General features: G+C 45.6%; 2 protein-coding genes across 7 annotated transcripts in view; one reads left to right on the plus strand and one right to left on the minus strand.

Annotated features, from left to right (window-relative positions):
* The first annotated feature begins 507 nt into the window (after positions 1 to 507).
* Lysmd2 (LysM domain containing 2) lies at positions 508 to 16,313 on the plus strand. 6 transcript variants are annotated; one of them, XM_087561200.1, is made up of 4 exons: positions 508 to 710; positions 12,569 to 12,752; positions 14,191 to 14,522; positions 15,759 to 16,308. In XM_087561200.1, exons 2-4 carry the CDS (start codon positions 12,678 to 12,680, stop codon positions 15,799 to 15,801), a joined length of 450 nt encoding a protein of 149 aa, XP_087417326.1. In that variant the 5' UTR covers positions 508 to 710; positions 12,569 to 12,677; the 3' UTR covers positions 15,802 to 16,308. The 6 variants fall into 6 exon arrangements, 4 of the variants coding, with proteins under 4 accessions (XP_087417326.1, NP_001100309.2, XP_087417324.1 ...); XR_015626481.1 differs by lacking the exon at positions 508 to 710 and adding an exon at positions 1,301 to 1,609 and having other exon boundaries at positions 13,904 to 14,522; XR_015626480.1 differs by lacking the exon at positions 508 to 710 and adding an exon at positions 1,301 to 1,609.
* Positions 16,314 to 21,689: 5,376 nt separating this feature from the next.
* Positions 21,690 to 27,039, minus strand: part of Scg3 (secretogranin III) — a 42,541-nt gene continuing 37,191 nt past the window's right edge. The window contains 1 exon segment of the mRNA NM_053856.3: positions 21,690 to 22,245. Within this exon segment, the coding sequence (NP_446308.2) occupies positions 22,127 to 22,245 (119 nt within the window). The 3' untranslated portion in view covers positions 21,690 to 22,126.

Here is a 27,039-nt window from a genome sequence, read left to right on the forward strand (position 1 = left end):
ACCTGCAATCCCAGCTCCAGGGGATCTGTCAACCTTTTCTGGCCTCCACGATCACCCGAATACATATGGCACACACATACACATAAATATAAATAAATCTAAAGGTAGCCACACAAATGAACAGTAGGCAGGATTTTTGGGAGATTACTGTCACTGATGGAGGGAACAACATATGGGAAACACGAAGGTGAGAGTAAAGACGGAGTGGCTCTGGCCAGGATGAATTGTAGGCCGGGTACATACATATATTAAAAGCAAAAACAACTGACTTGGGTATCAATATGTGGGTTTATACCAATGCTGTTACTCTCAGGGAGCAACTAAAGGATCTTCGAGGGGGTGGGTGATATTGGGGACTACCGCTGCTCTTCTGTCCTCTAGGGTGTCCTGAGTTGTTTCTTTGGTTTCTGTGGGCACAGCAACAAACCAAACTTCAGACAACCAATGAAGCAAGAGACAACTCTTCTCTTCTACCTAGAGTAGGGAGTGGGGGATGGGGGTGGGGCCAAAGGAAGTGGAGCAGACAGATGGGTGGTAGTGGGGTTCTCAAAAGCTAGGACAGAAGATCCCAGTCAACTCTGCACAAACCTAGGCCTGAAACTGGCACTGGTCCTCAAAAAAGAACGAACTACAAACAACTGGAGAGTAGTCAGAGGCTACTCAGCAGGCCTGCGTACCAAACAGAAAATTGGTATACATGGGCATTACAGGTCAGTGATGGAGCAATGGCTTAGCGTGTGACTGAGGTGAATCCCTAGTGTCAAGCAAGGGTGTGTGCGTGTGTGCGTGTTGGGAGGGTGTCAGGTGGAGAGAGACCTGTAGAAGCTATTTTCAGTGAGCTTAAGGTTTCCTGCCACTAAGATTTTGATGTTATGAAGTGGGTACTACTGAGTAAGCAGGCCCCTCACTGAGGAATCAGTAATGGCAAGCAAAGCTTGATGGGGGGTAGGGGGGATGTACTGTGGCTAGGTCAGGCTTTAGTCGGACTCTTTCTCGTCTGCACGGATCTGAGGTCCACATGGGATCTAGGACACCTCCGTGGGCCTCTGTCGGCCCACAGGCCTCGGCGCGCTCCCGCAGGGCCTTCTCTGGCAGGACCCGCACACTACAGCCCAGGCTCAGCTCCCTTATCGCCATCAGCACGGGGACCTCTGGTGCCTGGGAAAAGCTGGCTCAGAGCGGCGCACGCCATGCAGGTCCCGCAGCTCCCCGCCTCGGCCTCGCGCCTGCCGCCCCCGCGGCACGGCCAGCCGCAGCCCTAGTGAGGAGGAAGAGGCGGAGGAGGAGGCGCCGCCCCCTTGGCGAGCTCGGCGCCCCGGCGGCCTTGGCAGGACCCATGGCGGATCTCTCGCCTGCGCCGGCCCTGCGGGAAGGCGGCCCCCGTGCGCACCGGCCCTCGGCGCCCTCCCCTCCGCTGCGCTCTCGCTCCACCTCGGAGCCCGAGGAGGCTGAGCTGTCGCTGAGCCTGGCCCGCACCAAGACCCGCTCGTACGGCAGCACGGCCAGCGTGCGGGCGCCTCTGGGCGCCGGCGTCATCGAGCGCCATGTGGAGCACCGGGTCCGCGCCGGGGACACGCTTCAGGGCATCGCGCTCAAGTACGGAGTCACGGTGAGCAGGGCGCGCCGCCGCGGTCCGGGCCTGCGGCCCCCGGGCGGGGTCGGGGATGAGAGCGGAGGGTGGAGAGCAGGCCGTGCGTCCCCCGGGTCTCCGCGCCGCATCCCAGCGCGCGCTGCTGCAACTGCAATGGGCGTCTAAGCTGCTGCTGCAGGGAGAGGCAGCCGCCTGGGAGTTTCCCCGACCAGCTATTGCATGGCGTTCCCAGTACCCCTGCCAGTCTCAGGTCGTTTCTGTCGCGCGAGAAACACTAGGGAGGCCCGCGTTTTGGGCACTACCCACAGCCACCTTTACCCGTTTTCCTACCCGGAGCTCACTACATATTTACTCAAAGCCACACGGATACGAATTCTGTGCTCTGTAAACAAGCTGTGATGAGTCAGGATGTACAGTTCTTCCCGTGGATGGTTCTGGTTCTATCGATTCTGCTTCTTTATTTAGAAGTGAAATTACACCCCTGTGCTCACTGGCGACCCCGAACGTGACACCTGTCGCTAAACAGCAGCCAGGAACTGTGGTCTAGGTGAGCTGGAGGGCTGTGTTTTACAAATTTATAAAGGTGTGCGTCTTGGGTATATTGCATTACACCTTAGGGAAGGTCATGGAAACCCGAGGGAACAAATTGTTTCATTAAAATTACTTATAATTAACTGTGAGCTGTGTGATGGCCTTTTTACATTGGAGCTCAGTATCCGTTTTCAATGATCTTTCCTGAAGCTTCGTGGGCAGCAGTCGGAAGAAAGATGATCTTGCCTGTATCTTCAGAGAAACCTATTTTGCATATTTAACCAGGTGCTTGTTTTCCAGCAAGTCTTTCTATCATTTAAGCATTTTGAGAACTTGATCACACCATTTTGAGACCCCTCTCGGCAGTTCTAAATGTGAACATATACTTAGAGCCATGTACTCACTGGGGGCTAGTTTGGGTCGGAGTCTAGGAAAAGCAGAACTGAGAAATCTAAGTGTATGAGTGTTTGGCCTGAATTTATGTATGCCCACCTTCTGTGTGCCTGGTGTCCAGAAAGACCAGAAGAAGGTGTTGGATCCCCTACAAATGAAATTACAGAGGGTTGTAACCCATCATGTGTGTGCTGGGAATTGAACCCTGGTTCTCTGGAAGAGCAGACTATACTTTTAACTACGGAGCCACCTCTCCAGCTTCTTCTTGCTTTCATATTTTTCCTATTTAATTTGGCTTTCTTAAGAGGCCTAGGGGGAGTCAGGTGTGATTCATCTTTTAGCAGATGAGAAGAGAGATAAGAAGTCAGGGTATTTCCAAATATGGTTATCACCAAGACCAGCTTGAGCTAACACAGGGATAAAGATTTTCTTTGCTCTAAATATTACTTCCGATCTGCGTTCTTAGCAGGAGCTGTCAGCATCCTGCTCACCGAAGAAGGAAGGTCATTTTGTCTGGTTTCTGTGCATCTTAGCTACTGGGCTAGTATGTGCATACTTGCGAATCTATAACATCCAAAAGACTAATTTTCTATGGTCTCTCCCTATGACAGTTATTCTGTGACACATGTTCTTCTCAAATGGCTTTATTCTGCTAAACACATGCTTAGTGCGATCTCTGCTTTTGTTTAAATACTTTCTAACTTGATTTTTCTAAAACAGATCCCGTTACTTTTACCTTCATTATTCTTTCCTGTTAAAGTATAAGCCAGATCTTCCGTACTTTTATAAAGGTTTCTGGTCTTTCTATTTCGTTTTTTTTAAAACGCTATTTATTTTATGTGCGGGGTGTTTTGCCTGTGTGTATGTCTGTGTACCACACACATGCCTGGTGCCTGCGGAGGTCAGAAGAGGGTGATTCCCTGGGACTAGAGTCAAGGTCTGCTGTGAGCCACCACCGCATGGGTGCTGAGAATAAAAACCTGGTCCAGAGTAGAGCAGCCAGTGCTCTTAATTGCTAACGTGTCTTGCCAGCCCCAACTTCTGATTTTAATGTGTTAGAATCAGATATAAAGAATTAGGTACTCCATCTAGGGTCACAAATAGTCTATAATGTGATTTCTCAACATTAGCACTATTGTTAATATGTTTTTGTGAAATTTTAAAATTTTTTTTCAAGAAAGGGTCTCATGTAGCCCAGCTTAGCCTTGAACTCTCCAGGTGAGGACAACCTTGAATTCCCTATGTAGGTGAGGATGACCTTGAACTCTAGATCCTTCTGCTTTCACCTGCTGGAGTAAGGTGTGCATCGTGTGTGTGTGTGTGTGTGTGTGTGTGTGTGTGTAAAACATTCTATTGAGACAGATGGTAAGAGTCCATGTTCCAGGAGGCTGTCCTGTGCATTGTAGAATATTTAGCAGCACCCCATGCTCTGCCCACCAGACACTAACCCTCCTACTCTCATCTGTACATTGCTGGATGTTCTCCTAAAGGCAAACTCACACCTTTTTTTCTTGTTTGTTTGTTTTTGTTTTGTTTGTTCATTGTCTTTTTTTTTTTTTTTTTCAAGACAAGGGTTTCTTCATGTCCCTGGCTGTCCTAGAACTCACTCTGTAGATCAGGCTGGCCTCGAACTCACAGAGGTCTACCTGCCTCTGCCTCCTGAATGCTGGGACTAAAGGTGTGGGTGTGTCACCACTGCCCAGCTTCTTTATTCTCAGCTCATTACTTTGATGAAATTGTTTGGGAAGTGCTCCCACTGGCTACACAGAACCAGGGAAACCGATAATGCTTATCTTAAACTGGTGCTGCACACCCATAACACCAGTAGCCATTAAGGAGGCTGAGGCTGGAAGGTTGCTAGGAAATCATGTCAGCCTGGGCTACATATAGAGTATCAGGTAGCCAGGGCTGCAAAATAAGATGAAGATATGAACAACCGAAACCATCAACTAACCAACCAAACCAAACCCCTTTGCATAAAGGCCAAGTGGTATCCTCGCTTTATTACTTTTGGTTTTTCTGAGACAAGATTTCTCTATGTAGCCCTGACTATCCTGGAACCTACTCTGTAGACTAGGCTGATCTTGAACTCAAAAGGTCTGCCCATCTCTGCCTCCCAAGTGCTGGGATTCAAGGCACGTGCTATCACCACCTGGCTCCTAAGGTCTCTCTTCCCAGTGATTCTAGCTTGTATCCTATTGGCATAAAAACCACCCAACAGGGTAGGTTTGGTTTGGTTTTGAGACAAGGTTTCCCTGTATAATCCCAGTCTGACTTTGAATTTGTAATCCTGCCTCAGCCTCTGGAATGCTGGTGTACATCACCATGCCTGACCATAAAGGATCATTCTGGCTGCTGTGATGAGAAGACTGTATGGACCAGGACCAAGGGGAACAAGATAGGATGAAGGCTTTGTAGTGATGCCATGAACTAGAAAGAGTGATTAAGATAACAGTGAAGAAGGGAAGATGTGGTGAGAAGTGGCTGGGTCTGGATCCTCTGCTGATCCACTGTCAGCTGTGTCTCAACTGTAAACCAGGGGCTGGGGATGTGATTTAGTATACAATTATAAACTCACTTGAAACATTGTGAATTTGTGCTTTGGCAACTTGATTGCACAGTTCTCACCTATGAACTTTGTTGCCACAGTGTCAGTCACAATGTAAAAAAGATACATTGTCTGCCCGTTGTGCTTGTTTGTTTACTGTTTCCACTGAGTATCTCAGGCTTAGAAATCTGCCTGGAGACCCAGGGGGCCTCTCTGTGAGGAAGGAGAATTCTTTCCAAGAATTGAGCCAGGTTGATTGGCCCAAGTTCTTCCTCCAGTGACTTGGACACTATGACATTTCCACAGTGTCCTTTCTTCAGTGAGTCACTAATAACCCATTCTCATTATTATTTCTTCCTCTACTTGTATTGGGCCTGGGTTATTTGAGGCCTGTGTTAGATGCCAAGGCTACATGATAAAAATGTTCTCTTTCTAGCATGTGATGGGTCCTTCATGCGTGTGTGAACTCAATCCATAAAAAGTCTGGGTGGTCAATTAGACAAGATGGATGAAGCAAAGAAGTGCAGACCGACAGGAGCCGGATGTAGATCTCTCCTGAGAGACACAGCCAGAATACAGCAAATACAGAGGCGAATGCCAGCAGCAAACCACTGAACTGAGAATAGGTCCCCTGTTGAAGGAATCAGAGAAAGAACTGGAAGAGCTTGAAGGGGCTCGAGACCCCATATGTACAACAATGCCAAGCAACCAGAGCTTCCAGGGACTAAGCCACTACCTAAAGACTATGCATGGACTGACCCTGGACTCTGACCTCATAGGTAGCAATGAATATCCTAGTAAGAGCACCAGTGGAAGGGGAAGCCCTGGGTCCCGCTAAGACTGAACCCCCAGTGAACTAGACTGTTGGGGGGAGGGCGGCAATGGGGGGAGGGTTGGGAGGGGAACACCCATAAGGAAGGGGAGGGGGGAGGGGGATGTTTGCCCGGAAACCAAAGAATTATTATTAAGTATTAAATAAATTAAAAAAAAAAAGTCTGGGTGGTATGAAGTCTTAGCCCCCGAAGTGAAGCAGACTCTATTCTAGGTTGGGACTGAGTAAGGGTGTACAATCTGCTGAAGATATGAAATTTTAGAATTGATTTGAGGACTATTTCTTTTCTTAAAAGAAAAAAAAAATAAAGTGGGGCTGGAGAGATGGCCCAATGGTTCAGGGTACTTGCTGCTCTTTCAGAGGACCTGAGTTTGGTTTTCAGCACCCACATGACTTAAAACTATCTATATCTAAATCTAGGAGAACTGATACCTTCTTCTGACCTTCATGGGTACTAGGCATGTACATGTAGACCATACATGTGAAATAAATATAAAAACATTTTAAAAATGACCTTTTTTTCTTTGGGTTGGGGGAGGGGTGTGTCATGTACCTCAGTATGTGAGTAGAAATCAAAAGTCCACCTTAAAGGGGTCTGTTCTCTCTTTCCACCAGCTGGGTCCCAGAGACCCATTTTGGGTCATCTGACTTGGTGGCAAACACTTTTCCTGAGCCATTTTGTAGGCCCTCCTTTTATTTATCCATTTGTTGTTGTTGTTGTTATTGTTGTTGTTATTATTATTTCTTTTTAGACAAGGTTTCATGTAGCCCAAGCTACCCTTGAAGTCACTATCTAGCCCACCCACACTGGTCTTGAACTCCTGATCCTCCTGTCTCCATTGTGCCATTCTGCAGGCAAGGCCAGTTCTGTGTACCAGCCGCAGTTGCTGGTGCGTGCTGTTGGTGCCCTGGTCTCCTTCAGCTGTGAGTCTAGCACTCAGTTCCACACAGGGTTAGGTTTGGGCATCTCTGCTAGAGTTTGAGGAAGTAGCTCTGAAACTGAAACCTTTTGGGTTTGGTTGAGAAAACCATTAGCTGCAGTTCAAACCTCAGACGTAAATTTGCTGGAAGGTCCCTGCCATGTTTATCTCTACTGACGCATCAAGGCCTCTTAGCTCTGGTTCTAGATTTAGCTATTGTTTAATTCCAGCATCCTGGCCCCTCCCTGTTGTATCTAAGCCACTGGGGGAAGTTGGCCACAGCTTGAAATTGCCACTTAGAATATTTTATTTGGAAACTTTGGGAAAAAACGAGAGGACAGCACAGAGGCAGCGAATAGGAAGGAGGCAGCAAAGGAGACTGATTTGCATAAACTCTGCCTCCTCCTCCCTCTTTCTTTGACATGGTCTAGACTCACCCTGTATCAGAGAAATGCGTATACCATCTGAGTGCTGGGATAACAGGCCTACACCTAGCATCAGAGTTCAAACCTGCTCCTAGGTCAGCTCCATGTCTTCCATTTAACTGCTAAGCTGGGTTGTTCCACGATTCCCCTCATTAGAGACACCTTGATGAGAGAGAGTGATCTTCTGTTAAGGGAGGGAGAACCTGGGAGTTAGACTTAATTGGATGGACTCGTGGGCTGTTTTTAACGGTGACCCACTGAGGCTGGTGCAGGTCGTTGACTGTCACAGTGCCACCTAGAGTGAAAGGTATGGCCGGGTAACTTGTGACTTGGGGTTTTAATAGTTTTTATGAGTTCTCCTCCCCCCCAACACTGTCACTGAGGAATAAGTATAGAGCACAGACTCACCCTGCCTTAAGTGATGTTTAATGACTTTACAATTGTGATGTCCTTGTCACAGTTTGATTTCAGAAAGTTTCTTCACCCTGAAGATACCTCCAGACCCATCTCACCATCTCCAGTTCCAGGAGATGGATAATACCTTCTGGCATAGATAATATATATCATTACTAATACATTATTTTAATTATAATATAGAATTATAATTTAATTATATTGATATAATATATGTGTTATATGTTATATATATGTACACACACACACACACACACACACACACACACATACACATTTTCCTTTTGGGAACATTTCCTGCAAGTGGATTTTATATACTCTTTTGAGAATGTAGAAAGAAAAACAGCATCGCTTTCCCTGTGACCACATGGTGATGGGAAGGGTCTGGTTACCACTAACACCAGAAAGGGACAGGTCACAGACAAATGGAACATTGAGAGAGCCATTTACTATTTCAGTCTGTTTCCTGTAAAAACAATGACAGTTGTATATATATATATATATATATATGTGTGTGTGTGTGTGTATGTTTGTGTACATGATGTATATGTATATGATATATATGTATATGGTATATGTATGTGTATATGATGTATATGTATATGATGTATATGTATATGATGTATATGTATATGATGTATACGTGATTATTCCACAAGCCAAGCCAGCAGCCACTAGGAGATAACATTTGGGGCTAAGTCTTGTGAATTCCCTCCTGTTTAAACTCCTGTTCATAAAATGTATCTACAGGAAAAGCACTTCAATGACGGCTGTGTGCGTTCTGCCTTATTTCGCCCTGAGGGTTCTAACTTGCCTTCTCCAGTCTGTTTCTCAGTGACCAGACAGCAGGCTGGTTTCCCTGGGTCATGCTGCTAGGCCTGGCTAGGAGAGGACAGAAATATCCAATTGCTAAACCTCCAACTCCTGAGAAACAGAAAGTCATTCTGTCACTTTGAAAGGTCACATTTTCTGTTCTCAGGGTTGAGTGGCTGTCAGGACGAGCAGAAGGCCCATGGAAATGAGTTTTCCAGCTTTTCCTTACATGGATCATGAGCTGCCCTTCTTTCTTGTGAGGTGAAATTTCCACACCTGCGTTCAGATGGAAATAGACAGCATTCCTCACAGGATAAAATATCCTCTGTGTCCTGGATTATCCAGTTACATGGCTGCTGCTGCTGCTCTCTCTGTACCTGCCCTTCTGTTCCTCACCCCTTCACCAGAGTCTGTCTTTCAGTCCACATACCCCACAACTCCTGGGTAGTTGACGTTGTTTATAAGTAAGTGGACTTTGACTATAATTAGATCACACCTCTTCTTTCCTTCATACTGCAGGAGCTGCCATTTTGTTTTGTTTTGTTTGAGACAGGGTCTCTTGAATCCTGGGCTGGCCTCACAGTCAACTGTGGTTTAGAAGCTTCTGTGGGCTTGAACTCCCAATCCTTTTGCTTTCACCTCCTAAGTGCTGAGATTACAGATACACATGTCATGGGATTACAGACACGTGCTACCATGCCTGACCTAAGATGACAGACAGACACGTGCTACCATGTCTGACCTAAGATGACAGACATGTGCTACCATCCCTATCCTCAGATTAGAAGTATGTGCTACCATGCCCAGCCCTGGATTCAATGTGTGAGCCCCCATTCCTAGCAGAAGTGTTGTTGGAGGTTGAACTTAGGATCTCAAGGATGCTAACAAAAAGCACTAGGTGAACCTCACCCTCACCCTCCCACCCCACTCACACCCCACTCACACTGTTTTCTGAAACAAGAGTTTCATTGTATCGTAGGCTAGCCTCTGCCTTCCTGTGTATGTCGCCCAGAGCTGGCCTTGAAGTCTCAGGGGTCTTCGTCCTTTGGCCTCCCAGCATTGAGATTGCATGTCTCTTTGCCTGTCCAAGGGCTTCTTACTACATTCAAAGTAAACTGCAGCATTTACTTTTCAGAAGGCCCGGCTTCCTTACCGTGGTGGAGGCTCATTGTCCCCAGCCTTGCCACAGTCTCTGGCTCTGCCACATAGTTGTTGCTCTCTGCATGGCTGCTGTTGTACTTTGACTCTAGGTAAAGATTTTATTTTATTTATTTATTATTTATTTTAAAAGATTTATTTTATGTATGTGAGTACACTGTAGCTGTTTTCAGACACACCAGAAGAGGGTATCAGATCCCATTACAGATGGTTGTGAGCCACCATGTGGTTGCTGGGAATTGACTCAGGACCTCTGGAAGAGCAGTCAGTGCTCTTAACCACTGAGCCATCTCTCCAGCCCCAAGATTTGTTTTTAATTAACAAACAACATGAAACAAACAAAACAAAATATCATGGACATAGTACTATCTGAGGACCCAGCTACACCACTCCTGGGCATATACCCAAAAGATGCTCCAACATATGACATGGACACGTGCTCCACTATGTTCATAGCAGCCTTATTTATAATAGCCAGAAGCTGGAAACTACCCAGACATCCTTCAACAGAGGAATGGATACAGAAAATGTGGTACATCTACACAATGGAGTACTACTCAGCTATTAAAAACAATGACTTCATCAAATTCATAGGCAAATGGATGGAACTAGAAAATATCATCCTGAGTGAGGGAACTCATACACAAGAGAATACACATGGTATGTAGTCACTGATAAGTGGATACTAGCCCAAAATGGTACCCAAGATACTATTCACAGACCATAAGAAGCGCAAGAAAGAAGACCAAAATGTGGATGCTTCAGTCCTTCTTAGAAGGGGGCACAAAAATATTCATAGGAGGAGATACAGAGACAAAGTTTGTAGCAGAGACTGAAGGAATGGCCATTCAGAGCCTGCTTTATGTGGGCCTCCAGTCCATATATGTACAGCCACCAAACCCAGACAATATTGCTGATGCCAAGAAGTGCATGCTGACAGGAGCCTGATATAGCTGTCTCCTGAGAGGCTCTGCCAGAGCCTGACAAATACAGAGGTGAATGCTCACAGCCAACCATTGGATTGAGAACAGGGTCCTCAACGGAGGAGTTAGAGAAAGGATTGAAGGAGTTGAAGGGGTTTGCAACTCCATAAGAACAACAATACCAACCAATCAGAGCGCCCAGGGACTAAACCACCATTCAAAAAGTACACATGGACAGACCCATGGCTCCAGCTGCATAGGTAGCAGAGGATGGCCTTGTTGGGCGTCAATGGGAGGAGAAGCCCTTGGTCCTAGGAATGTCAGGGTCGGGAGGTGAGAAGGGTGGGTGGATGGGTGGGAGAACATCCTCATAGAAGGTGGAGGGGGAATAGGATAGGGGGTTTATGGATGGGAAACCGGGAAAGGGGATAACATTTGAAATGTAAATAAATAAAAAATATCCAATAAAAAACCAAAACAAAGCATCAAGCCAAGTAGAAAGTGGGCTTTATTTTCACTCATGGGAACACAAGGCCTGAGGTACTCTGACTTCAGGCTGTGATGCCTTCCTCCAGGGTGGCATCAGTGTCAGGTTCCCTGTGGTAGCAGTTCCCTGGCGGTGGCTCAGCCCTCTCCTCCCTGCAGGAAAGAGAGAACATTGCCCGGCGCAGACAGCAGCTGCCATCCTTCTAGGATGGAAGTCATGTGTCACGAGGCCGAGGTGCTCCGTACGGCAGGGGTGGGAGTGAGCATGTGCTCCCCGTGCATTCCAGAGCAGTCTGCCTTTGGAAGCTTGTGCACCAAGGGAGATGGAAGGATCTCATTAGGGGCCCAGAGGTGGGTGGATTGGAATATATCTCAGCCTACATGGGCAATGTTTTCAAGTTATTTCGTTCTCACAAATCTGAGCCTGCTAGCCAGGGCACTTGGGATATTTAGATTTTAATTTTGTCTCTAAAATGCACCTACCCATCACAGTCTCTCTCACTTTTGCCATCTCCCCAGTTCAAGGAAAGGTAGGGCTGTGTAGTAAAACCCTCTTACAAAACAAAGCAAGGCAGGAGGAATGGGCCATTTATTTGACTGATGTTTCTTTAGACTCCTTGAAGTAGGAATGCATTTTTCCCCCCAACTCGGTCAATTTAAAGGCTTGAATCAAGCCATTAGGCTCTTCCGAAACCTCACTAAACTTTCCGTCTTTAACTCGCTAGGACGATTTTGTGTAAATGAGCCTCACGCTGCTTGTGGGGTCCTATCATGGTGCAGTTTAGAGGTTACCATGGGGAAGTAAGTATAGGCACCCCACAGCCGAGGAAAGTAGCAAGAGATGTACTCTACCAAGCAGTGAGCCCATTAGTGTGAGCCCTCACTATGGGCTTAGGCCACGTTCTCCTGTCTTCTCGTTGATAAAGAGATCTATCTGGCTTGCAGACCTGTTGCGAGGGTTATGGGAGATATGTATGTTCTAGTCTCTGTTCCCCCTTACCCACCTCCATTTGCCACTCACATGTGCACAATCTCTGGGAACCCTAAAGTGAGCATTCACTCTCCATAGGGTAAAGAGTGACACAGTCTTAGCGAAATGTCTCCTATCTCCTGTTCTTACCTGGCCCTCAGAAGCTGATTCTTTAGGGCCCATTTGGAGTCACAAGGATCAGAACCAGACTCCACTTTCTCTACGAAGCCATCTCAACAGCTGCAACAGTCTTTGACATTCTGTTTACCCATGGGCCACTGCCACCTCCTGGTCCTATTAATTCCGACCAGAATTCCAGGGATAGAGGGATCCCTCAACAAGTTAAATTGTATCACTAGACTTACTTTTTTTTAAAAGCCAGATAACAGAAATGTTCAAATTGGAATTAAGTAAGTATTAAAGGAGCTAGAGAGGTGATTCAGCAGTTACAAGCACTAGCTGCCCCTCCAGAGGACCTGGGTGTGATTCCCAGCATCCCCGTGGTAGCTAACGGCCTCTGTAATGTTAGTTTCACAGGATCTCATGCTCTCTTCTGGCTTCCAGGGGAACTGGAGCTTGTATTGCAACCTGGAGCTTATTCAGGGTCCGTTTCTGGACACAATGCCCATGATCAACCTGATTTGGAGAAACAACAAGATATCTGAGATGAAGAATGGTTCATTTTCAGGATCAAGTCTCAATCTTAGTGAGGATTTCTATTGCTACCATGAAACATTGTGACCAAAATGTAAGTTGTGGAGGAAACAGTTTATTTGATGGCTTACACTTTTAGATCATAGTTCATCATTGGAGGAAGTCAGGACAGGAACTCAAGCAAGGCAGGAACTTGGAGGCAGGAACTGATGCAGAGGTCATGTAGAGTGCAGCTTATTGGCTTGCTCCAGTCTGCTCTCTTATAGAACCAAGGACCTCTATCCCAGGGATGGCACCACCCACCATGGGCTGGGCCCTCCCCCCTTGATCAGTAATTGAGAAAATGCCTTATAACCGAATCTCATGGAGGCATTTTTCTCACCTGTGGCTTCTTCCTCTCTGATGACTCTAACTTGTATAAAGTTGATACACAAAACTAGCCAGTATAGTCCCTTCAAAAGACTTCTATGATCATGTGTAGGTCAAGGATGTATGCCGGAGGCCATGCTGAGGTCTGAGTTCCATGCTGCCACCAGAGGCTGAGTTTCTGTGCATGATCTATGCTACTGCGGAAAACCATGTGGGAAGTTCATCCATCATCCGTGCTGCCGCTAGCTATGGGGAAAGATGCTTCTTTTGCAGTGGTATTGATGACTGCAGATTAATAACTGAGGAGAGACATTGAAGGCCTCTGTGACAACCTCTCCCTAACCCCCAAAAAGAAACAGTCCAAACAGGAAGCTATTGAAGAGTCCTTAAAGATTGTGATGAAGAGGCTTAAGTGTACCTCTGAAGAATTGATGGCTTCTGGTGGGGGATAGTGGAGTGGGGAGAACCTGGGACAGGGAGTGGGACATGACACCCAGGAATGGACCCTGTTTTCTTTAAGGGGCTGGCTGATGGGGGTTTGGCCATGCTCCCGTGTGTCTCTGGGCAACACAAATTGGACTTGTTTTGTTTTGTGGAGGGTGAGGCAAGGGTGGAAGGGAGGGTGGACCAGGGAAGACTGGGAAGTGAGAGTGATCGGAGTACACTGTGTGAAATTCCTAAGAAATTAATAAAAAATATTATGTTGAGGTGGAAAAAAGGCAACTCAGGGAGGAAATCATTTAATTCAGTTTATTGTCTATCATCAAAGGAATTCAGGTCAGGAACTTAAGGCAGGAGCTGATGCAGTGGCGTGAAGGAGTGCTGCTTACTGGCTTGTTCCTTAGCTTGCTTTTTCTGTTTTTTTCTATCACCCAGGACCGCCTGCCCAGGGATGGCCCCACCCCTGTGGGTTGGGACCACTAATCAAGAAAATGCACTACCCTGATTATCTCCAGGCAAATCCTATGGAAGCATTTTCTCTATTGAGAGTCCCTCTTTCTAAATGACTCCAGTGTGTCAAGTTGCTATAACACAAAGCCAGCACAGCACTGCACACAATTGATGATGAATATGTATGATTCCACGTTTGTAATAATTTTAGCTCTGGACCTTGGTTGTATATAACTCTGTGTTTCTTTTTTGTGTGTGTGTGTGTGTTTTAGATGGAACAGATCAAAAGGGCCAACAAACTGTTTACCAATGACTGTATATTTCTGAAGAAAACGCTGAGCATCCCAATTCTGTCAGAGAAGCCTTTGGTGTTTAATGGACTTAACTCCATTGATTCTCCAGAAAGTGAAACTGTTGACAGCAGTTTTTGTCATGAAGAGGAGCCTGTAGTGTCTGAGGAAGAACTACCCCCTCCCAGTCCTCAGGACACGGACCCCAAGCCTGCGCAGCCTGAGGAAGTGTCTGCCAGAGATTTTCTGCAAAGACTTGACTTACAGATTAAACTATCAACACAGGCAGCCAGGAAACTCAAAGAAGAGAACAGGTGAAGTTTCTTGGTATAGGTGTCAACGTCTGGACCAATACTCTTAAGATCCCCTTTTTTGAAAAACTGTCTTAATTGAGAAAGTGTATGTGTGTGTGTATGGAGGTGTGTATGTGTGTGCAGGTATGTGGGTGCATGGGAGTGTGATGGCCAGAGGTCAACGGTCAACTTTGGATGCTGTTCTTCAGGATCCTGTATACCTCGTTTTTTTTTTTTTTTTTTTTTTTTTTGAGACTGAGTTTCTTAGGCTCGCTAAGTGGGTTTAGTTGGGTGTCTAGGGATGCCCCTAGCGTTGGCCTTACCAGCCCTGGGATTATTATAAATTTGCTCATATGATTTGGCTTTTTGTGTTGGTTTTTGGTCTTGAGCTCATGTCCCCAGGACTGCACAAGCACTTTATGGGCAGCCATCTCCTCAGCCCTAGAAAGGCTTCTCTGATAATATGAAGTCTAAACAGAGCTGCTTCCTGATACCTAAGGCTTTTGTTGTTGTCTTGTCTCTGTCTCTGTTATTTAGCATAAAAAATTTGCTTCTTTACCTAGTGTTACTGTCTGGTTAGCAGTTTGGGGTAGCAGCTGGAACTAGAATATCTCATGACATCTGCAAGGGAAGCAGTGCCCTGGAGAAGACAGGAGATACTGATATTTGCAACACTTGTCAGAATGCTGCTGTTTGTTACCCAGGACACCCTATGTTGAGATTCCTTGTGAGCCCTTTAACCTCGTTGCTAGGGCAAACCTTTCTGTCTAGATACAATTGTGTCCTTCCAACTACTGTTTCCTTTTTAACATGTTTGCTACTTTTTTATAAATAGAATTGATGCCAAGGTTCAACCACTGTCCTTTATTTTATGGTTAATATGTTGATTTCTTAGTCTTCATTTGTAAATTTCTGTATGCCATTTGTTCTGTGTTCTGTGCCTCCCATCTGGCATAGAAAATTTAATTTAATAATAAATATAATTTAATGCAATAATAATAGAATAAAATATAACTTAGTGTATCTTTAATATATTTAAATATTATGCAAGCAAATGCTATTCCTTGTCTGAGAGTCCCAATGAAAGAAGAAGGAAGTTGTCCTGAACAAGTGTGCCTGTTCACCTGACCTCCAAGGCACGTGTAATGCTCTGTTGGTAGAGTTTCGCTCTTCTTCAGCAAGTGCATAATAAGTTATATGTGTTTGTTTCCGAATACAGTTGTAAACACCCATCTTTGCCGTGTTTCTCTTTTCCAGGGATGAAGAGAGTCCCTATGCTGCTTCTCTTTATCACAGTTAGTGTCTGGCCGACGGACTGAGCCAGATCACAGAACGTCTGGACCCTAAAGAATCCACTGGCCCTGCTTCAGAAGCAACGCCGCTCCTGGACTCCCATAGTGCACCTTTGAGTAGACCAACTGCAGCTGCCCTGAAGTGAGCAGCTCCTCTGGCTTTCTATAGTTAAGTCTTACTAGGGCATGACAGCAACACTGTATTTATTCCAAAGCCTTTCACTTTTGTAGATGGTGGTAGTTTTAGACCGGCTTTTGTAGATACAAAAGGCATCAGAGACTCTTTATATATTTAAGCCAAAAGCTATGTTTATTTCCTGATGAGATCCTAAATGTATGGAGAACATGGTGATTGTGAAGTGATAATGCATTTGCTGTGTGTTTATAACTCAAGTGATATAATATATATTTCAATATCACATATTCTGTACTAATGTAAAGAACCAAATTTTGTCTGTTATTTTGTAAAAGTAAACTACAGATGTCTGGATGAGAGAATAAACTATGTTTTCACATAGGAGCCTTCATTTCTTTTATTCAAAATGGGGAAAGAAGATTGATTTGGTTTGATTTGGTTTTTGTTCAGAAGATAGGAATTCATGTGGTGCAGGCTGACCTTGAACTCACTGTGTATCTGAGAATGACCTTGAACTCCTGATCTACTTCTCTCTACCTTCCAAGTGCTGGGATTCCAGAAGAACAAATCAAACCATATTAGCAGGAGATAGGCAGAATTCTGTTGACATTGTATCTCTGTCACTTCATTCTGTTGATATTGTATCTCTGTGTCACTTCATTCTGTTGACATTGTATCTCCATGTCACTTCATTTACAGTGTATCATTGCTGTGCTCATTGAATTAAAAGTTAGGTTTTTGTTTCATTTAATTCAGCTTGCCTTTTATTATGTCTAAATTATAGCAGAAAACTTTAAGCAACATACTGATGACAGTTGATATATTTTTAGTCTTGACATCTACTCACTGGGTTAAATACCTTTAACTAGGTTAAATAAGTCTTTAGGCTTCCACACATATTTCCTATAATTACTTCCCCCCCTCCCCACCATCCCCCAAAGAGTCTGATACCTGTAGAGTAAAATGGAGTCTGTTTTAGTTGCCCTCTTTATTCTCTATTATTTTTTTCTCCCTGCTTGCCTCTATACTCTATACTCTATCAGGAGCAGGAGCCCTGGGGTTTTAGTGTAGTGGAGCCTGCAGTATCAGAACCTCATTGTCTTAGTTACTCTTCGCCTCCTGTGCTAAGGCTTCATGGCCAAGATGACTTAGAGAAACAGGAGCTTATTTGGGGCTTACGGTTTGAGATGGTGAGTCCATGGCGATTATGATGGGGAACATGGCTTGCATGGTTTGAAACCAGTGCTGAGAGGCCACAAGTTGATTCACAAACACACTGGGAATGGCATGGGTTTCTGTAACCTTAGAGCCCTCCCCCAGTGACACACCTCTTTCATCAAGGCCACGCCTTTCTAATCCTTCCCAAAGAGTTCTACCATCTGGCAACCACAAACTCAAATAAATATGTGTGTGTGTCTTTGGGGGGGCCATTCTTATTCAAACCACCACAATCATAGACCCAGCCATGGGAGGCCCCACAGGTGCCATGGTGGGAATTGGAAACTGTTCTTGTCTTGCCAGTTTGTTTCTCACTTAACATAATCCTTTATGTCTTGTTTCTCACTGTATCCTTGAAACAGAATCTCTCTCTCTCTCTCTCTCTCTCTCTCTCTCTCTCTCTCTCTCCCTCCCTCCCTCTGTGTGTGTGTGTGTGTGTGTGTGTGTGTGTGCACACTTACATATGCACATGTGGAGTCCAGAGGTTGAACATCTTCCTCTCTCTTTCCATTTTATTTATTGACTGGAGCTCACTAACTAGTTAGCTATCCAGTTTGCCAGGAATCCCCTGCCTCTGCCTGGGATTACAGGTGGCCAGCACGCCCTGCTTGGATCTTATGTGGGTTTGGGGGATCTGATCTCTTGGTCCTCATACTTGCTTAGAAAGAGATTTATCCACTGGGCCACACTCCCAGCTCCCTTGTTCTCTGACCTCAGTTCCCCAAACTTGCACATGAGGCCATCTTCCCAGCTCAGAACTGGGGTTCTCCAGACAGTGCTTCATTGTTTCTGTAATTGTTATCATGCGAGCTGTGGAGGTTTAATTGAAAGAAGAGAAAACAAAAAGGAGAACAGGAGAGGCCCAAGCAAGGTACTGTGGGCTGTAGGAATAATATGGTCAGCAGAGAATTATTTAATTTGGTAAAGATGAATGATATCATGGAATCTCAAATTTTCAATTATGACCATAGGCTCAAATATATTTCTTTTCGTTTTTTTTTTTTTTTTTAAAGATTTATTTCATGTATGTGAGTACACTGTTATTGTCACCAGTAGGGGGCAGAAGATCCCATTACAGATGGTTGCGAGCCATCAGGTGGTTGCTGGGAATTGAACTCAGGACCTCTGGTCTGGAAGACCAGTCAGTGCTCTTAACCCCTGAGCCATCTCTCCAGCCCTCAAATATATTTCTTAAGTGTTTTATTTTCCCCTGTCAGCAATTTCTACTTAAAATATCTCCCATCTTCAAATCTTCAGTAATTTTGTAGCTACAGTTTAACTGTACTGGACTAGAGAGATTTGTTTGTTTTGACAGGGCTTTGCTATATATCCCTGGCTTGAAGGGACTCTGGCCAGCCTGAGCATTGCAAACATGGCTCTGGCAGGCCTTGTCCTTCCTCCATTCCCTCTGCCTTGCTAAAAGCCATTAGATTACATTCCTAAAGCTAGCCATAAAGCTAGCCCCAAAAGTAGCCCTAGAGCTAGCCCCAAAGCTAGCCCTAAAGCTAGCCATCAAGGTCCATCCCCTTATTTGGTGAATTCTTCCTCCTGAGGTTGACTACCAAAATTCAGCTATTAAAGTGTTGAAGTTCCACAGTCAAAAGCCCCTGTTGGCTCCCCTAATTAACCTGTCCAATCAGAATTAGACATTTCATCCTAACACTGGTTTCTCTTTTTACCTTCACAAACTGACATTTTCCTACATGCCATGACTGTCTCCTCTACCCAGAGGCAGCCCTGTGTGTGTGCTTGAGTCCAGACAAATACTTCTTTCCCCTCTCCCTTGTTCCCCTCCCCTTCTCCCTCACCCTCTATCTCCTACCTGTATCTCTCGTTTCCTGCCCTCTGCCCCTCTGGGGCAAATATATCTCCTTTGTGCCAAGAACTTGGTCTAGGGGTGTCTTGAGCCAAAACTGACTTCGAACTTGTTATGTAGGCCTGCGTGGACCCAAATGCACACCAATTCTGCCCCAGCCTTCTGAGTTATGTCACACTAGGCCAGGCTGTATGGAACTGGAAGTTGCTATGTACCCCAGGCAGCTTCTGGACTGGAATCCTCCTGCTTCACTCTGCCAGAGTGGGGACCTCGGGTTTTGGTCACATTGTTGGCCATTTGTTTGCTTTCTTTTGTGACAGGGGCTTGCTGTATAGCCCAGTTTTGCCTCAAACTTGGATCCCTCCTGCTTCTGCCTCATGGATAGAGTTCTGAAGTACCTTGGCACAGAATCACCATAGAGAGCACCTAGATTGTCAAATCTTGCTTCTGTGACAGTTTCATAACTTTTTGACCTCATGACCTTGAGTTTATCCAGTGCAAGGATGCTCTTGTTTGTAAAGTAGGATCGAACATGCTCCTCCTGTCTTGGTTACCAGGAGACACTAGTTTAGACTACAATAAAATAAAATTCTTTTAAAAAAAAGTCCCAAATAGGTACTTAGGTATGGTTTTAAAAAGTGGGGCTAAGACGGTGCAGCCTGAATCAGTTTCCTGTCTGAGGTCCAAACAGCCTGTGACATAGTTAAAGCAGAGTCGGTCCAGCTAGCACAGACGATTCAGTTTGTGCCATTGTGCTTTGGTAAATACAGTTTGGGCAAAGGTGTTTTGAACTCACTCTCTCCACACTCACCTGTGGCTGGGTCCTGGCTTCTCTAGAACATGTGGAGAGATTAGTTTGTGTGCCCGGCAGGTTTTGCATCTTGCTTGCCTCTGTGCCTCTCCAGGAAGAACTATGAAAACCCATTGTTACTGGGGTATAAGAGAGGTTTCAGGATGGCAGCGGAGGTGCCACCAGGTCACCGGAAGTAAGGATGGGCGATTTACAAAGCTTGCTATGTTTGTGGTCCCTTGCAAGCATATATAACATACTTATGCATTAATTAGTAAGTAATGTAGTCCAATGCCACCTTCGATTTGGGGACACCTGCATCCTAAGAGCACCACTGGGCTCCCTGGTTTGTTTTTAGGCTCGTGTTTATGGTGGCAGCAAACAAGTTTCAGGAACCTAACGTTTGTAGCCTTTTTCCTTCTGGTGATTTTTATCTGTTTCTGTCATGCTGCCTGCTACTTTGCTCTCTGGCAAGTTAACATGGCTAAGTCAAGTCCGATTTAGATAACTGGAGTCTAGCATTAAGTTCTGACCTTGTTTTTGAACAGTGTGCGAATGCTCTTGGCTTCTTAACTATATGAATATTTCTCTTTATTGAGTGAGCAATAGATGCCTGAAAACTCAAAAAAAAGTAGAAAATAAAAAGAAATGTAAGTAGGGAGTAAATTGTTGATAAGTTCAATTGTGTGTGCGTGCATATGTGTGTGCCTGTTTGTGTGTGTATCTCTGTATGTGTGTGTATATGTGTGTGCCTATGTGTTTCTGAGTATTCGTGTGTGTGTGTGTGTGTGTGTGTGTGTGTGTGTGTGTATGGGTGTATGTGTGTCTGCATGTGTGCATGTGTGTGTGTGTCTGGGCGTACGTGTTTGTGTCTGTCTGTCTGTTGTACAGGACTTTTAATCCAGCAACATGGCTGCTCTGGCAAATGATCACACCCAAAGATGTGAAATGGCTGGAATGCAGACATACCCTGGATTACAGTATGATCTTTTTGGATACCTTTAATCCCTAATAGTGAAGGTAAGGTTAGTTTGTAGAAGGAAGCAGCCCTGTTTGAAAGTGACATCTAATTGAGGGGTCCACAAAGTGATGAGTCAGGGAAAGATTTGACAGAATGAGTCAGAGATAGGACAAACTGACCTCATATAAAGAGCAGTAAGAGAGACAAAAAGAAGGGGTGGCGTAGTGTGTGTATATGGATATTTTACTGGGACAGTTTTACAGAGACAGGTTACAGAGTGAGTAACCTAGACACAGGTGAAGACAGAACCTGTGAGAATGAGAGGGAGCCAGAAGATTAGAACATATCGCCAAAGTTAGGAGGAGGCCAGGCAGAGCAATTCAGTCAGAAGCCAGGAGAAGCTAGATTGAATCAGTGATTTTGGAAGATTGATTTTACTAAGGCTGGAAGTTTCCAGACTTAGGCTTAGGGGTAGAACAGAGAAGAAACACTCTGGGCTCAGCCTGAGCCATGAATTCACATGGCCTGGGTGTGGCTCTCATTTCATCACTTCATCTGAGGAAATAAAAGCAACATTTACTCTCTGTGTGTGTCTGTGCGTGTGCGTGTGCATGTACCCAGTCCTAAGGATTAAATTCTGGTGTTTATACAAGCGTTCGGCCACTGCTATACTCCCGGGCTAAACTCAGTGACTCTTTTTTTTTTCCCCACCCCGCCCCCTCAGTGATTCTTATACCCCTTTTCAACCTCCTCTTTTGTGACATTGGGTTTTACAGGAAAGGGAAAGGGAGGGGAGAAAGTGGTATAATTCTATTTCAATTAAAAATTTTTTTCCCGGGGTTGGGGATTTAGCTCAGTGGTAGAGCGCTTGCCTAGGAAGCGCAAGGCCCTGGATTCGGTCCCCAGCTCCGAAAAAAAGAACCAAAAAAAAAAAATTTTTTTTTTCCAAAGCAGCTGTTTTTCAGAGCATCAAAGTTATGAAGAGACGTGGGTTTATTTCCGTGCCCAACAGAGAACTACTGGAAACAGCATCAAATAACAAACATCCAACGATGTGCTCAGGTGTCTAGCATGCCGAAACAGGGCTTACGACAGTGGGAAGTAGGTTCAGATGTATGTTCAACCCATCAGAGTCTCTTCCAGAACAGCATATCTCTGATTATAAAATGTAAATCCAAGAGGAAATAAGGATTAAGGATTCTACATAGAAAAACCGAGGCTCTTTACAACTTTACCTTTCATAAGGTGTTTATGGCAAGAGAGCTCTATTTTACTCATTTCTAAGGGATTAACTACTATAAAGTCAGCACATCCTAAGACTCCTGGGCTGATAAATCTTTAACCGCCGAATTAGATTTTAAGCTATATTGTTTTTGCTGGAACAGTTGGAAGGCTCAGGTTGCCTGCCGTTTTCACAGGCTGCTGTAGATGCGTTTGATGGCGTTGGCTTCTTCCTTATCCAGGATGCCTTTCTCCACATAAGCATCAGCCTGTTGGTTGATGAAGTCCCTCATCTTTGAAAGGTCGTAATCTAGAAAATATCATTAGAGTACTGTGAGCAAAGAGCAAGAAGAGAAAAAACATCCCATCCCAATGTTTATCGTTAAGAGACGTCTTGTGTAGTAAGTGGATTCCCAGCCTTCATCTTCACACTGAAGGACAGGAAGTTCTTCTGGGTTTGGGTCATAATGTGCTGTTCAAAGTGTTTCTGGGCACCATATTATCTCTCCACCACAATCCTGGGGAATCTACCCTCGCATGTGACCAACAGAGAAGAAAGCTCATAGGCCAGGGCTTAGCAAATTTTAATGTATGTGCAGCACCTGAGGCTCATGGAGAGTTGTTCACACTAAGGAGCTGCTGCTGCTGAATTAGGAATGAATGGTCAGTGTCTTAGCTAGACACTACAACCAAGGCAACTCTTATAAAAGGCAACATTTAATCGGGGCTGGCTTACAGGTAGATCAGAAGGCACCAGGAGAGATACTGTCTTCTGCAGGGACCAGAACTTAAGCACTAGGGGCCCTCCCCCAGTGACACACTTCCACCAACAAGGCCACACCTCCTAATAGTGCAACTCCCTATGAACCTAGAGGGTCATTTTCAATCAAACCATCACAGGCACCGTGCCCAGTTTTTCTTTCCCTTTGGGGAGGCAGTGGCAGGAGGGTCAGAAGTTCAATGCCATCTTCAATTATTTAGCAAGTTCGAGGCCAGCTTTGGCTACCTGAGGCCTTGTTTTGAAAAACAAAATCCAAGAAGTGTGTGGTTTAACAGAAATGCCCACCAGAAGCTCACGTATTTCAGCACTTGATCCCAGCTGCTGATGCTTAGGTCGTTGAACTTTGAGGTGATGAGGCCTTGCTAGAGGGAATCTGTCACAGGGCAGGCTTTCAGCATTGATCGCCCTGCCTTACTTGAGGGTCTATTCATTTTCTGTTTTCTATGAGTGGGTGAAATATGATTAACCGGCTTCCTGCTTTAGCTCTCTGCTACCATGCATCTCTTGATTCTTCTTCTGGAGTTGTGAGCCTAAATTAGCTCCTTCTGTAAGTTGCTTTTGGTCGAGGTATTTTAACCCAGCCACAGAAAAGTCAACAACACAGTTATATAAGATCTTGTCATCATTCTCATTACCACATCACACAGATTTTTCCTTTCCCGGGTTTTAGAATGAGATTTAGGTCCACCAGGCCCCTCACAAACAGGGGCGCAGCAGAGGCTAAAGGTCAGAACTATAGTTTCCTGTATACACAGCTGCAGCCATGGCATGACTGAAGCACCTGGACCTCCACAGGCATTGAGAGACACCCACCGCACACATGCCAAGCAGAACATATATGGAGGCTGAAGGGGGCAAAGCTCACTACCATGTGGTGCCCTTACTCTTTGGAGGCAGAAGAAAGCACCAGAGACAATACACTCTGATGTTTTCTCCCATTCCCTTTCCTCTGCATACACCAGGGTTCCGGGCTTTCCTGGGTGGGTAACTCTGGAACAGGACAGGATGGGGAACAGCGCAGTGCTGGCTAGGACCTGAAGTCTGATACAATGGTGAAGTGATGATGTAAACCCTTCAAAGCTGTGTGTCTGCAATTTGCACCTGCTTTGGAGTGCAGTTTGGTACATGATGAATTTCTTTAATACTAAGAAGACCATTTTAATTTTAGAGTCTCCAAATGGCTTGGTGGCTTTAGTGGTACATCAAAAGATGCATTTTTAAGAAAAAAAACTTTTTTAAAGATTATTTCTTAGATATAAGTACACTGTAGCTGTCTTTAGACACACCAGAAGAGGGCATCAGATCTCATTACAGATGGGTGAGCCACCATGTGGTTGCTGGGATTTGAACTCAGGACCTCTGGAGTGCTCTTAACCACTGAACCATCTCTCCAGCCCAAAAGATGCATGTTTAAACAGTGACAGATTTGATGAAATATTGCTTGTGAAAATTTTTTTGTACGTGTATATGTATATATACATGTTCGAATGTGTGTGGAAACTCCTAAGTGAGTGTGCATATGTGTATGCATGTTTGCATGTGTGTGGGGAGTGTGCATATGTGTATGCATGTTTGCATGTGTGTGGGGAGTGTGCATATGTGCTGATGTTGGCTGTATTTTTTTTCTTCATTTAGAATGAGCACTTCCTTTGGCCCACGCCTTTATTAATTCACTTATTTATGTTCTGTGGTACAAGAGAGTAAACCCATCCTGCCCATTTACCAGGAAGCTACATATCTCAATATCCCCAGCTGTTTCTTCTTTCCTTGTCTTTTTTGAGGCAGGTCAAATACCATACCCAGTCAAAAACCATGGGCCTTGAACTCACTATGTAGCCTAATCTGGCCTGGAACTCATGGTGATCCTCCTGCCTCATACTTCCAAGTGCTGGCTGGGATGTGAACTCTCACAGCAGGCTCAGTGCCTCACCTAATTGCATCGAGTGGTCCCAGGGAGTGACTGATCAGTGCTAGTGCTTGTTCTTCAGTCTAGGATGCTGCACAGTGACAACATCCACTAACGCACATTTCTCCAAACATATGCAGAGTGGCATGCGACTACTTGGAAACGATCTATGATCCAAATGACTGAAAAGCTTGAGAGGCATTGCTCTGCGGCTGCACTGGCTGAACACCCCCTGGGCATCACTCTGGACCTCTCCCCTGAACACCCCCTGGGCACCACTCTGGACCTCTCCCCTGAACACCCCCTGGGCACCACTCTGGACCTCTCCCCTGAACACCCCCTGGGCACCACTCTGGACCTCTCCCCTGAACACCCCCTGGGCACCGCTCTGTCTGCTTCCTCTCCTCACAGCTCTGGGGCTTCTCCTCCCTCTTCATTTCCTCTGCTTGCTGGTGTTTCAGTCTCATCTTTTCTGCTCCAGATCTTGGCTTCCTCTTGCCTTCCTGGGCCTGATTTTTCAGTCCATAACCACACTACTGCTGGCTGCTTTGCTTTTGAGAACAAATTAGCTTTTAATTTAGGCTCCTAATTTAGGTGTTGCTAAAACCGTCTTGTTCCATTATGGACTGTACAATGGCTCCTGGCCTCCTGCTGTCAGTTCCCGTACCTGTCATCTGCCCCTCCTCACAGGCATGCAGGTTCCTGGGGGAAATACACAGCTCTAGTTCTGGGAACACAATAGCCTCTTGCCCACTCATTGATTGTACCACTCGTTTATTGCTTCTCCGTCCCTAGGAGCTTCTTCCTCCCTGCAGCCCTGCCCGCAACCAGCTGTGCTGCCAGGAAGACCCACTCTATCCTCTTGGCTCCTCAGTGCTCCTGCGCCTAAGTAGGACACATACGGAGCAGACTCATGGTATCAGGGCCCCAGGATACACAGGATGCTGCCTTTTTGTGTGTGTACGGTGGTGGTGGTGGTGGTGGTGGTGGTGGTGATGGTGGAGGTGGAGGTGGTGGTGGTGGTGGTGGTGGTGATGGTGGAGGTGGAGGTGGTGGTGGTGGTGGTGGTGGTGATGGTGGTGGTGGTGGTGGTGGTGGTGGTGATGGTGGAGGTGGTGATGGTGGTGGTGGTGGTGGTGGTGGTGATGGTGGAGGTGGTGGTGGTGATGGTGGTGGAGGTGGTGGTGGTGGTGGAGGTGGAGGTGGTGATGGTGGTGGTGGTGGTGGTGGAGGTGGTGGTGGTGATGGTGGTGGAGGTGGTGGTGGTGGAGGTGGTGGTGGTGGTGGTGGTGGTGATGGTGGTGGAGGTGGTGGTGGTGGTGGAGGTGGAGATGGTGATGGTGGTGGTGGTGATGGTGGTGGAGGTGGTGGTGGTGGTGGAGGTGGTGATGGTGGTGGTGGTGGTGGTGGTGGTGGTGGTGGAGGTGGTGGTGATGGTGGTGGTGGTAGTGATGGTGGTGGTGGTGGTAGTGATGGTGGTGGTGATGGTGGAGGTGGAGGTGGTGGTGGTGGTGATGGTGGTGGAGGTGGAGGTGGTGGTGGTGGTGGTGGTGGTGGTGGTGGAGGTGGTGGTGGTGGTGGTGATGGTGGTGGTGGTGGTGGTGGTGGTGGTGGATGCTGCATCTTCTTCCTTTCCGTCTTTGAAACTCTGACTAGGGTCTGGGTCTTCGTGAGTGAGGTATTCCCTCTGTGACCACAGAATATAACCCAGCAGGCACTCATGAAATAACTGTTTAAAATACTCCAAGAGCCAGACGAGGTGTCTCCCACCTGTAATTCCAGCAACGAGGAAGCTGAGGCAGGAGGATTGCAATGGTTTTGACAACAGCCTGGTGTATAAAGCAAAACCCTATCTCAAAATAAACAAACAAAACCAAATAACAATGACAACAGCCAACTGAAGGAGCGGGTGGAGGGAAGATGGGGTAGGCGAAGTCTCAAAATCTGATCTCTATTCAAGATGGTTGCTGGAAACATGGGGACAGTACATTGTTTGGCATTTTTTTATAATAAAATAAAAAGAAAATGCTTTGAAAAGTTGATTTGAATAAAAAGAAGTGAAGTTTCATATCCACACAATAAGAACTATACAAACCAAACCCATGGCCAACCTCATACTAAACAGAGAAAACCTGAAAACATTAATTCTAACATGTAGAATGAGATAGGGTGAACATTCTTATCCACTTTCATTCAATAGTTTTTTTATAATCACAGAACAATAAAGCAAGATAAAAAAGCAACAACAACAACCCAGAAAAGATAGAAGTGAAGTTATCCCTATTTCAGAAGACACCATAAACACTGCGCCATTACTCTCAGATCTGATAAACATTTCAACCAAACAATAGGACTCAAACTCAACGCGCAAAAAGGAGTAGCCTGTCTATGGCATAACAACCTTACCGAGAAGGAGA

The sequence above is a fragment of the Rattus norvegicus genome, chromosome 8, assembly GCF_021556685.1.
Source record: "Rattus norvegicus strain SHRSP/BbbUtx chromosome 8, alternate assembly SHRSP_T2T, whole genome shotgun sequence".
Taxonomy (NCBI): domain Eukaryota; kingdom Metazoa; phylum Chordata; class Mammalia; order Rodentia; family Muridae; genus Rattus; species Rattus norvegicus.

Coding starts and splice junctions, on each gene's coding strand:
- Lysmd2 (NM_001106839.2), top strand. CDS start 1,337: ATGGCGGATCTCTCGCCTGCGCCGGCCCTGCGGGAAGGCGGCCCCCGT. Junction 1,610..14,190: donor CGCTCAAGTACGGAGTCACG/GTGAGCAGGGCG, acceptor TGTGTGTTTTAG/ATGGAACAGATCAAAAGGGC. Junction 14,523..15,758: donor AAACTCAAAGAAGAGAACAG/GTGAAGTTTCTT, acceptor TCTCTTTTCCAG/GGATGAAGAGAGTCCCTATG.